The sequence below is a fragment of the Cavia porcellus genome, unplaced genomic scaffold (genome assembly GCF_034190915.1).
Source record: "Cavia porcellus strain 051 isolate PalLab524CR breed Dunkin Hartley unplaced genomic scaffold, mCavPor4.1 scaffold_6, whole genome shotgun sequence".
Lineage (NCBI taxonomy): Eukaryota > Metazoa > Chordata > Mammalia > Rodentia > Caviidae > Cavia > Cavia porcellus.
The window spans coordinates 57,743,123-57,756,058 of NW_026947489.1; the positions used below are offsets into that span (position 1 = coordinate 57,743,123).

A 12,936-nucleotide genomic window follows, 5' to 3' on the forward strand; every position below is an offset into this window, starting at 1 on the left:
CCGGGCTTGTGTAGTTTTTAAATTAATTGTAATGAATGGTTGAGCATAGAAGCCTTGACAGTAGGGTGGGGCCTGGGACTCAGGACTGGGGAAAAGGTGACCTTGAGGAGAGGACAAGGGGCGAGGGAGCCCCTGTGCTTTGCAGAGATATTTGAAGCTCTCGGAAAAGTGTCCCATTTTCCCTACCTCACCCGGTTCCAGCAGCAGAGTCCCTGTCACATCATTCCACACTGCTCATGCCACACTGGTGTTAAAAGCCAGTAGTTGTTTTTTTTTTTTTTTGTACTGGGAATCAAACTCATGACCTTGCGCTTGCCAGGCAGGCACTTAAGCCACTGAGCTAAATCCCCAGCCCAAGCCAGTAGTTTTTCAGTTTCTAGAACTGTAAGGTTGAAAGGAATCCATTTGTCTCTCTTCAAGATAAGGTAATAGAGTCCCACCAAAATTAACAGTACCCTAAAGTAATTCATATACCTAAGGGCACAGTTTAGACCAGAACTAAGGTCTTGTGAATTTCAACGCAGTCTATATAAAAGTGTTTTTCAAAATAAGTATACTTTTTTTAAAATAAGGAAGTAACTTAAACACTGAAATGAGGAGACAGGGTAATATGAACTCTGTCTGAAACTCCCTTGATCCAAGCAGCCAAGAATGGGAAGCCCAGTTTCAGACACATGACAGCAAATCAATAGTGCCCTGCCGTAGAGGTTCGTTCATTTCAGAGAGACGCAATTTTTACCATGCTTCCCCACACTTTTCTTCTGCTGTGTGAGAACCTTGTGACACTCATAAACACCAGTTAATGATTGATTTCATGGAAACCCACCCTTGGTTTCCCAGCAGTGGGAGGCAGCAGATAACCGTCTTTACTTTTGGCCAGATCTGGATGTGTGGGGGGAAACTCTTCATCATCCCCTGCTCGAGGGTGGGACACATCTTCCGGAAGAGGCGGCCCTACGGCTCTCCCGAGGGCCAGGACACCATGACACACAACTCCCTGAGGCTGGCGCACGTCTGGCTGGATGAGTACAAGGTGCGGAGGGGCAGGCTGTGGGTGGATTGGGGTGCCTTTCCTTTCACGCTCCTGAATTTCTGCTTGGCTGGCCTTCACATTAGGGCACCTGTTAGGAGCAGCACCGCTGTGCTTGTTTGTGAGCCCACACCATGCAGGGCTCTGTGTTGGGGTTTGGGGGTAGAGGACGAATGGGGATTTGTGGGTACTTGGGTGCTGTCAGAGAGCGAAGTGAGCAGCAGCTCCGGCGCTTGTACACTGCTGTCCCCTCCTTGTGCTTGAGGGCCAGCCATGTCCACACCCCGGGGTCTGCCTGTGCCAGGCTGGTACAGGCCTGACATCCACTGAGGGTGCCGATCCTGCAGGGGACACTGCAGTCCCGGGGCTGTACCACCACGCGGTAGGGAAAAGAGACGCTGGTCTCCGTCACCACTGTGAGTGACGAGAGTGCAGAGGACGAGGTGCAGCCACTGGGGAGCTGGGAGCCGAGCAGCTGCTCTCCAGGGACTTCTCCCTCTGAGGAGGCCTTCCTTAGAGGTGACGCAAGGGGTGAAAGACACCTGGTGGTGTCTGCTGCACATGATCAAATGTAGGCTCTGAAGGACTGTGAAGAATTCACCCACCGCCTCATGCTCAGTGGCATCTGCCTGTGACTGGCCGTGAGCCCAGTGATGTTAGAAACACAGTTTAAATACTGTAGGGTGGTATCTGTCAGGACTTGGAACAAACTACCTAAGTCAGTGGGCCAGTGTTGCCCTTTGTAATAGTTATTTATTTATTTATTTTTGCCTTTTGGGGGGGCAGGGTCTCACTATGCAGTCAGGCTAGCCTTGAACTCACTTTGTAACCTAGGCTGGCCTTGAACTTGCAGCGATCTTGCTGCCTCAGCCTTCCAATAAATCTTTTCATGTTTGTTTTTACTAGTCCATATTTGTGGTACATAGTGAATACATTCTGCATGCATGTATCAAATCTTAATCCTGCTGGCCAGTTTTTTCCAAATGACTAATGTGAAAATCTTGGATGTTAGGTAAAAAGTCATTCAAAACCCAAGATAGATCAGATTTTAATGCAAAAAGATGAAAATGTCAATACTATTTTTTATTCTGTTATAATGATACTTTAAAAATCATTGACTTTTGATGTAAAATAAGAAGCCCAGAAATGCTGCTCTGTTTTCAACTACCTGGTTTCTGGAGGTTGTACTTACAAAGACTTGTTCAACCAAAACAACATAGAACAGTAAACTAAACGTATGAAACAGCCCGGGGGTAAAACATTTTGCAAAAGTGTAAAGCAAATGGCACTGTTCAATACTTGTGCATCTCTCAGTTCTGATTTGTAGTGTCAGTGCATCCCAAGAGAAGCTCCTGGGAGTCCTTAGTAGCTGTTCAGAGGGTTTGATGGAGTCCCAGTGTCCTGAGAGCCACTGGCCCACACAGCCCACCTCACTGGGGACAAGATAAGCAGTGCCACCATTTTGCCCTCCCTGAAACTGGGATGTGCTGCATGTTTAACACGTCACGCTGTCTGCCGACCACAGACCAACGGGTGTGAGAATCTCCCATCGGTGCTCTGGCATCACCAAGACAACACTGGGATGAGAAATACTTTTGTACACAGCCCAGTACTTTTAGCTGTTCTTTAAATTTCAAATACGATTGCTTAATAGTTCATTTGTATCCCTCCAAAACCCAGGATCAGTATTTTTCTTTGAGACCTGACCTCAAGACCAAAAGCTACGGGAACATCAGCGAGCGTGTAGAGCTGCGGAAGAGGCTGGGCTGCCGGTCATTCAAGTGGTATCTGGATAACATCTACCCGGAAATGCAGGTCCAGGGGCCCAATGCCAAAGCCCAGCAGCCCGTCTTCGTTAACAGGGGGCCCAAGCGCCCCAGAGTCCTGCGGCGTGGACGGGTAAGTGGTGGCTGGAGTGTCACAGTTGGGGATGGTGCTGAGTGGTATTAAGTGACTTCATGATGGAGCAAGTGTAGGTTTAACTACACACTCTGTGTGGCACCCTCTTCTCAGATATCAGGGCGCAGTGTCCTTGGTTGGCCCTAAAAAAGGACACATGGCCACTTCCATGCATGTGTTAGGTGCTCTCAAGCGAAAGGCGCTTTTGTGCCCGCACTGAAACCCTTGCTTCCGGGACTTACTGCGGGTCTTACACCCAGCCACCTGCCACATTTTGTACCTTTCGCGCTCCTCTCTTGATTTCTCTTTAGCTGCCTCAGGGTGGGATGGTATTTCCTTCATCCCTTATATTTGGTAATGGCTGTGTTTCGTCCTAGAATTTCTGTTCGCACTGCCTGCCTCTGCGCAGACTGCTAGAACACTGGTGCTTAAGTGTTTAAGGGGCTCGACACGCGGCGTCCTCCGCCGGCTGCCTCTGTGCAGAGCACTCAGGAGCTTCCTCTCTTCCAGCTCTATCACTTTCAGACCAACAAATGTCTGGTGGCCCAGGGACGCCCAAGCCAGAAGGGCAGCCTCGTGGTGCTCAAGGCCTGTGACTACAGAGACCCGGCTCAGGTGAGTGGTGTCCTCCAGGAGAGCCGGCCAGGCTGAGGGCATCTGTGGATGAATCGTCCGACTCTCCTCGGAGGTGGGGAGTGAGTCTAGCGGCAACTTGGACAGCTGCTTTTGTCTTCTTCTATGTTTCCTGTCTCCTCTTGTTTTCTGTCACAGTGACCTTACGTTAGTACTTCCCAGTGTTACGTGGACCGGATTGTGACGTGTAGGACACATGGGTTTAACAGAAGCGCACACCGTGGATTAGAACCTTTAGTTTGTGTTAGGTGGACTGGAGTACCTTTCATAATCTCCTCTCAAATCAGATTTCCTTGACTTGACTTTTATGGTTCATCGAAGGGAACCCGTTCAACAGCATTTTTAGTTCATTTTATTCACATAGGTCAGAGGACAGTATGTGTTTTCAGTCTGAAATGGCCTGAAAGTAACATTTGTATAAAAGAGCAAAACTACAGTAATCTAATAATCAGTCTCAAAACTAAAAAGATGAGGTGTATTAGTGCATGTCTGTAATCCCCACACGCCCGAGGCTGAGGCAGGAGGATCACTGTGAGTTCAAGGCTGGGCTACATAAGTGAGTTCAAGGCCAGTTGGAACTACATAGTGAGACCCTGTCTCAAAAAGAAAAAAGTAAAAAAGCAAACTAAAATTCTATGGCCTGGGTCATTCTTGTTTTCATTTTAGGAGTACATTGGTATCAGACAGGAATGAAAAAGTGCTTGGACTCTTTAGTAAAATGTGTACTTTGCTAGAATGTATTTTATTTCTAAGAGGATTCATGTATAGTATCTAGAGTGGGATATGCTTATTGGAAAACGTGGTGTAAAACATTTTGAGCCATTTTGGGGTAGGAAAGGTGGCAGCATGTGGACCCTGGGCAGTAGAGTTGCGGGGACATCTTAGGGATGCAGGTCGCAGTGGGGTTTGCGCTGGAGGGCTGGAAGCCGGGATGGTGGAGTTACACTGACACTGCAGCTCCTGGGGACAAACCGGGTTCAAAATACCGGGTGATCTGATGGCATATGCTCTGCACACATGTGGGTTTCCAGTACCCGTGGTGGGTGGGGATGGAGGAAGGAAACAATTAATTCCTTTTGAGCGTGGTGATGGGCCCCAGAAGAAAACTGCTCCCCGCTGCAGGGTGGCAAGGATTCATTCCTGCTTCTCATTGCAAATGTTACGATCCGAGGAGTCTGCAGTCAGGTGATGTCAGAGCTTTTGTACCCTCACACGCACCACAGAGACGGTAAAACATAAATGTGGTTCCTGTCCTCGGATGCAGCTGGCAGCAGCCCTTCAGGGTTGCACACAGACTGAAATGCGAGAATCACATAACTCTAGACTAAAACTGGGAAGATGCCTTGGAACCAGTCGGCAGAGCTGCATCACTGAGTTTCTTTGCAGAGCAGCGGTGTCAGCTTCCCCTGGCCCACGTGCTGGGTGCGTCAGTGCTGGACGTGTAGGCCCGGGGCTGCCCAGGGCTGTCAGCATGAACAGCAGCGCTCTGCAGGTAGCCCCTTTCCTCGGACCAGGGACAGAGAGAGGGTGTGTCATCCACGGTCCTCTTCAGGGACAGCAGGCTGAGGACAAAACCCTTAACACCGTTGTCCTCTAGGGGATGGACGGATCCAAATGACAGCAGGTGCCTTGGCTGTCTGACAGAGCCGGCTAACAGGAAAGCTTCCCTGGACCTGTGGTCCTTTAATCGGTTTCTGCTCTGAGACCACACAGAAGAAATCCACCTCTTCTTCCATAAATCTGTGCAGGATGGCTAGTCCTGAATTTCAGTGTCTGTGCAAAATTCATTGATTTTTTTTCCTTTTCCAGGTCTGGATTTATAATGAAGAGCACGAGTTGGTTTTAAATAACCTCCTTTGTCTGGACGTATCAGAAACTCGCTCATCAGACCCACCTCGCCTCATGAAGTGCCATGGATCTGGGGGATCGCAGCAGTGGACCTTTGGGGTGAGGCTGGCTGAGTGGTGTGGGCTCAGGTCCCGATGTGGAGAGCTGCTCTAGAGTCCCCAGAAGGCTGCAGGTCTTTTCTGGACTTCACATGTTAAATAAAAACAAATAACTGATAGCATTTTTTCCTTACTGCTCCCTTTTTGCAGAAAAACAACTGGCTGTACCAGGTGTCAGTCGGACAGTGCCTGACGGTGGTGGACCCCTTGGGCCAGAAGGGCTCTGTTGCTATGGCGATCTGCCACGGCTTCCCCTCACAGCAGTGGCATCTGGAAGGTTAGGGGCTCTGGTGGGCTGTGCCTTGCTGCTGTACCCTGGGGACTTTGGAAAGAATGTGCTGGGCTGGGGAAGCCATACCTGCCTGGGTAGGGACATCAGGGTCCTTTTGAGCTGCTGCAGGGAATTTCCCATTTCCAGAGGGAACTTGGAAATCATCTGACTTCTGAATTGTTGAGTTTGCATAGAAGGCCAAAGGCAGGATGCGGGCATTTCTGGTCATATTTATTGATGCTTCTTTTTAGTCCCCATTACTGATGGAGTGGTTTTAATCTGATCTGAAAATTATAATTTGCTTAGAAGACTTGAGAGTTTTTCCTATTATGTTATAAGAAACAACTTAAAAAATGGTTGACACACATTAAACTTCGTGAGACATCACAGTATTTAAGAGGCAGTCACCTGGTCTAAATTATTTCGATGACTTCTAGCACTACAGACATTTGAAATAAAAAGATCCTTTTGATCGTTTCGGATTCTTTTGGTTTACTTTCTCTCTCACTGATGGGGCTCAGGTGGGGTTTAGTGGGGGAGTGAGTGACCCTGGGAACAGCCTACAGTTTCCAGAACACTTTATGTGAATTGGGACACAGGAGTCAGGGTCTCAGGAGAGTTCCCATTTAGAAAAAAGTTCGGTAAAGTCTGGGTGTGGTACAAGTACCAAAATATGCAAATTTTTTTCCTCCAAAAGTTACATCTCGGAGGAGACACTGTCTCATGGTGGAGGAACTTTGTGATTTTTATCTTAAACCGCAAATCAGGTTTAGCACTATACTTGGATGTATCATCTGTACCCTAAATATTTTACATTTTACTTCAAAGATCAGATGGTACATCCTTAAAGGGAAGAGCAGCAAGATGATGGTCTCAGTCCCAGCAGTTCACATACTAACTAATGTAACGCTCTGGTTAAAAAGCAGAAATGGGGTTTGGTGGTGCCAAACCTATAATCCCAGTGTTTGGGAGGCTGAGGTAGGAAGATCACTACATCTCATAAAAAAATAAAACAGAGCAGAAATTGTCAGATTAAATAAAAATGCAAGACCAGCTGTGAGGCTACCCATAAACAACTCACTACAGATATGGTGACACATCGTTCAGTGCTAGACGTGCGTGTCTAGCATAGCTGTGTTAGCAGTAGATGGATCTCAGCAGGGGCCATTAGCACGGATGGCTGGGCCTTATCTGCTACTTCGAGGTTCATCTCATCCTGAGAAAGAATCCATTCACATACTGGTAGCAGGAGAAGCAGACCAGGCTACTTAAACAAGAGCGACATCCGCCCTCACCTGGGCTGTGAGCCTCCACCAGGCTGTCCTGGGACAGAAACCAGACTTAGCAACCACATACAAACCCAAGTTACACAGCACATGTGAGAAGTCAATAGTAACAAAACCTGACCAAAAGATATCTGGAAAAATCTCTAAATACCTGGAGACCGACACACTTGAGAATATCTTGTGGATCAAAGAAGAATCAGAAGCCTATTTTTAAGCGGGCTGAAAATGACAATGTAGGAGTTTGTGGCGCACAGTTAAATGAGTGCCTAGAAACTATCCTGCCATGCGCCTGTGTACAATAGCACGAAAGGCTCCGGTTACTTTAGGAAGAGGACAGCAAGTCAGGACTCAAAGCAGGAGAAATGAGCCCTAAGTAGCAGGACAGAAATCAATGAAACAGCAAACAACATTCATGGAACAAGCAGTAAAACTGATGAACCTCAGCCGAAGATAAAAGATTCCTGGCCTCAGGAACACGGGCCTCAGCCTCACGCCAGCCTCACGTGTTCGCAGGGCATGGATGCAGCGCAGCTCTCCCAGAGGTGGCCGTGCCTCCCAACACCCAAGTTCCTGGTGTGCACCCAAAGGAGCTGGAAACTCTCTCCGTGCAAGGACAGGCACATGGACAACTCAGCCATTTACCACTGCAGAACTGGAACGGACCTGGGAGAAATGCTAGACAAAATCCTGCACCTGTCTCAGATTCTAAAGAGAGCTCAGCGGAAGTCATGGAGGGGAGCTTCGGGATGAACAGCAGGCGTTAGACTGGCTTCGCAGGAGAGCACGGCACGGAGGTCAGGTGCGGCGTGGGCTCACAGGGCGGCCCGAGACTCTTCGAGACTCTCAGGCCTATGAGGACAGGGCAGGGAAGCCCCCACACCCACGTGTCTGGGTGACCACACTTGGTCAGGACAACAGGACTAACCCAGTGGCGTGTGAATGGCCGTGATGGCACAGGAGGACAGCACACTGTGGCTTCAGAGTATTTATGTCTGCTTTGTGTAACCCTTTGCATGGGAGTGACCCATTGCTGCTAAGTCATATCTATGTATTTTTTCTGTGTATCATTGTAACAGAAAAATGAAAGAGAGGGAATGAAACATGCTCAGTCTGATGCAGGGAATCTATGAAAATGGCGTGAAAAGCTACTGCAGCAAGGTGAGGAGCTCTTACCTCTCCCAGCAGGCAGGGTGCACTGTCAGGCAGTACTGGGGGCAAAGAAATGGACAGAGGGAGGACGGAGTGAATGAGTATTTGCAGAGCATGATCAAGAATGTAGAAAATCTGCAGAAATACTACTACAGAGGATTCCTGACTGTAAAGGCATCCATCTTAATTTAGTGGCTTTCCATCCAGTGGGGCAGAGGAGCACCGGTCCCACCAGCTCTTCACTCAAATTACCAGTAGATCTCTAAGGCTTTCCATGCACTTGTAACAGGCTTCGTGTCAGCTGGCTCTGCCCTCAGTAGGCTGAAGTAAGTGTTTGGAGCACACTGCAGGGCTGGCTACGCTGTAGTGCTTGGTAGCTTAGGTGTTATTAAATAAATGTGTTTTCCCCTATAGTGGGGCTGGGGTGATAAAGAAATCAACATAGTAAACTACTTCTACATATTAGCAACAGATGGTTTGAATTTTAAATTAGTCATCATTAATCACAATAGCATTAAAAATATGTAATTTAGGGTATAACAAAATACTTGTGACGTTTATCTGAAGAGCATGAATTTTTGGGGGGGTACTGGAAATCAAACTCAGGACCTTGAAGACATTTGCAAGGGAAATTAAAGACCTAAATAAGTTGAAAATTACTGTGTCCATGGACTGAAGAGTCAGTACTGTTAGGGTGTTTATTCTCCACAGTTTGATCCACAGATATAATGCTGTCCTTTACTAGAATTCCAGTAGGCTTTTGTAGATGGTGATAATCCAGCATTAAAATTTACATGGCACTGCAGTAGATTAAGAGTGGCCACAATCCTTTGAACAGAATGCGGGGGGAAGATGTACTAGTTCACACCTGCCCAGCTGTGGCTGAAGAGTGAGCCCCTGAGGGGAGGAAAGCGCTGCCGTGGAGCTCACTGCCTTTTGCAAAGGTGCTGTTTCAGGAAGGGAGCCCCTGCACATGTGGCTGAAGGAGCTGATACAAAGACGAACTTTGATCCTGTTTACCCTGTACCTGAAAATTGTTTCAAGACAATTTACAGATCTAAATATAAAAAGCTAAAATTTCAGCCTGGAGGGAAACACAGGAGTGTCTTCCTGATTTCAAATGAGGTGAAGGTTTTCTGAGAAGCCACTTTAAAATAGGAACAAGCTGAACTATCAAAGTTGAGCTTCTGCTTATCAAACATGATCCAGAGGTAGGACCAAGATGGCAGAGCTGTAAGCAGCAAAGAAAGCCTCTCAGAGAGTTGCCATCCAGAGGCTGGAATACTGTATTGTGAGGGAGACCAGGAGAGAAGTGGTCACCTGGACCAGGAAGAATCTGAAGGAAGGACTGAAGCCCGGAGGGAGAGGAGAGGGACACTAATGGGGAGGGAGGCAGCTGGTGGGGCCTTCTCCCTGAGATGGGACTCACTGCCCAAGAGGCTGTGGGACCCCAGACGCCTCTGCAGAGACACAGCACTGGGAGAAGCAGTGGCCCTGAAGGGCTGCACTGGACAGCAGGGAGTACTGAGGGCTCAGTCATCCCCCTCCCCCCAAGAAAGCAGTTGCCCTGGAACCATCTTGGAGGTGCCTGGCTGAGCTCAGAACTCAGAGCTGCAGCTGGCTCCATCTAGTGGCTCCAGGCTGGGCTGAGACCCACAGAAGGGCTGGAGCCAAAGGAATCTCTCTCAGCCAGAAAGTGCAGGCTCACTGGGAGGATCCACTACCCTGCTAAAAAGCAACTGCCAGTTTGCTGGGATAGACTGACACGCATCCGGACTCCTGTGTCCAGGGGTGAGCTAGTGGAGTGAGGCAGAGACGGCCCTGGAGTGAATTTTCCTCCTTCCTTCTCCTGGTTTTTGTTGCTGTGGTGGTGGGTTTTCATTTTTTGCTCTTTTTTTCATTTTTGATCTTGTCTTTACATGAGCATGAACATGGTTTCTAGCCTTTCTGTGGGTATGGTTTTGTTCTGTTCTCTCTCTTCTTTCCCTCCAGTCTTCTGAACCAGTTTTCCAAAGTTAGTATGGTCCTTTATCCTCCAACCTTACTTCTATGTCTTCTGCTTCACTATAGCAAAAGTGACGTAATTGTTCTAAACAGCTGTTGATCCTGGCATTCCATGACTGAGATTGACTAAGAATCACAGAAAATACTGCAAACACAGTGCCAAGAACCAGGGACTGGGCCAAACAAGCAGCAACTTCTCATCTCCAACAAACGGAAAAGGCGCAATCTTCCAAGACTCAAAACCCCAAACAAGCTACACTGGGAAGATACTTCAGAGAAGTAATCACTACCTAAGTGTCCTATATACTAACAATAAAGCAACCCACCACAGGCAATCTACAAGCATTACCCAGGAATTAAACTAAAAAAAGAAAAATGAGAAGACACTTAAAATGCAATCCTAGACATCTAGTTCACCAAAGGCAAATGGGTCAGCGAGGTGGGGCAGTCTGAAAGCCCCCTCCCCCCCCGGCCTCTCTGAAGTGGTAACGACCAAGCCAGTGAATGAGGCTCTGGGAAAAATTAAGTCAGTCATGCAGATGAATGCTGAGATGGTGTCCAAGGTAAAGAGCATGCTTCCTGCAGCAGACACAGACCAGAACATAGATGAGCTTAGGAAAACTATGGGAGCCATGAATGCTCAGCAGAGGAAAGAAGTGGAATCCATACAGCAGATTCAAGCAGACATCCAGGGGAATAAAAATTCAGTTGAAAGTATTTGCAGCAGATGAGGCCAATGTGAGGACAGGATTTCAGATATAGAAGACAGGCTTGCAGTTAGCAACCAGGAAAAGATTTCTCAAAACTATTGAGGGACAGTTTATCAATCTAGAAGCTGCTAGAGGAGACAAGATTGATTAGAGTCAGTGAAAAAATGAGATACCACAAATGATATTTAAATTCAACAAGAATAGAATCTTAAAAGCCGTCAGGGAAAAGACACAAATCACCTATAAAAGAAAGCCCATCAGAATCACAGCTGACCTCTCAGCACAGACCATCATGGTAAAGAGAGCTTTGGTGAAGTATTTCAAATTCATTCATGTTTTCTTTTGTTTGTCTTTTTATTGGTACCGGGGATCGAACTCACGACTGCCTGCTTCCAAGGCAGGCACTTATGCTGCTGAGCTAAATCCCCAGCCCCCAGTATTTCACATTCTAAAGAAAACAACTGTCAACACAGACTGGTGTACCCCACAAAACTATCTTTCAAAATTGAGGGAGAAAGAAGGTACTTCCATGACAACATCCGAGAAATTTATAATCATCAAACCAGCACTCCAAACTGTTCAGAAGGACTTTTCTAGAAAGGGAATACAAGGGCTACAATCCCATGAACCTCAACAGAAGGAACTAACCTGGCAAAGCAAATGATTAAACAGAGGGAGGAAGAAAGGAAGGAAAAAAACAGGGCATTGACCACAGGAAAATAACAATTATGGACAAGAATAAGTCAAGACATATCAGTTATAACCATCAGCGTTAATAATCTCAATTCACCAATCAAAAGAAACAGACCAGCAGGATAGATCAAGAAGCAAGATCCAACAATATGCTGCATACAAGAAACACATTTAATTGAAAAAATTCATAGACTTAAAGGAAAAAATACTCCTTGTGACAGGAACCCAGGAAAAAAAAACCAGGGTAGCTATTCTACTTGCAGACAAAGTGAATTTCAAGCCAAGACTGATTAAGACAGATTAAAGAAGGTCACTACATCCTTATAAAGGGATCAACCCAAGAGGAAGAGATAGCAATCATAAATATATATGCAACAAATACCAGTGCACCCAGCTATATAAAAAAATTACTAGTGGGCATGAAAAAACAAATAAACCCTAATACAACTGTACTGGGAGACCTCAATACCCCACTGTCACAGAAAAAGAGATCAGCTAGACAAAAAAATCAAAAAATAGTACTGAACCAAACTTTTGAGTAAGTAGACTTAGTAGATGTCCACAGCGTGTTCCACCCCAACAACAGAATACACATTCTTCTCAGCTGCACATAGAACATTCTACAAAATAGACCACATACTGGCTCATAGAACATGCTTAAGTAAATGCAAAGGAATTAAAATTACCCCATGCATACTATCAGACCACAGTGCAATAAAATTGGAAATTCATGGCAAAAGAAACCACAAGAACTTCATAAACACATGGAAATTAAGTAGCATTATCTTGAACAACCAATAGGTCACAGATGAAATTAGAGAAGAAATCTGACACCTTTTACAGTTGAATGATAATGACAATACAACGTACTGGAACTTTTGGGACACAATGAAAGCAGTCTTTAGGAGGGAAACTTACAACAGTAAATACCCATATCAAGAAAACAGAGTAAGCACATATAAACAATTTAATCGTGGACCTCAAACTTCTAGTAAAAGCAGAGCAGACTAATCCAAAACCTCATACAAGGGAGGAAATTATAAAGAGCAAAAAAGAAATTAAAACACTGGAGACTAAAACAATACAATGAATCAAAGAGTTGGTTCTTTGAAAGATTAAATAAAACTGACAAACCCTTAGCCAACATCAAAAAAAAAAAAAAAAAAAAAGAAATGACTTACATCCATGCAATTAGGAATGAAAAGAGTGAAATCACAATGGACCATGCAGAAATCCAGATGATCATCTATACCCACTTTGAAAACTTGTATTCTAGTAACATGGAAAATGCAGAAGAAATGGACAGAATCCGAGA

General features: G+C 46.1%; 1 protein-coding gene across 1 annotated transcript in view; it reads left to right on the forward strand.

Moving 5' to 3' along the window:
* The window catches only part of Galnt11 (polypeptide N-acetylgalactosaminyltransferase 11), a 51,766-nt gene extending 45,505 nt beyond the window's left edge, over nucleotides 1-6,261 (forward strand). The window contains exons 8-12 of the mRNA XM_003469773.5: nucleotides 881-1,033; nucleotides 2,711-2,929; nucleotides 3,440-3,544; nucleotides 5,372-5,509; nucleotides 5,659-6,261. Coding sequence (XP_003469821.1) covers nucleotides 881-1,033; nucleotides 2,711-2,929; nucleotides 3,440-3,544; nucleotides 5,372-5,509; nucleotides 5,659-5,790 — 747 coding nt within the window. The 3' untranslated portion in view covers nucleotides 5,791-6,261. The remainder of the gene's footprint in view (nucleotides 1-880; nucleotides 1,034-2,710; nucleotides 2,930-3,439; nucleotides 3,545-5,371; nucleotides 5,510-5,658) is intronic.
* Nucleotides 6,262-12,936: the final 6,675 nt, after the last annotated feature.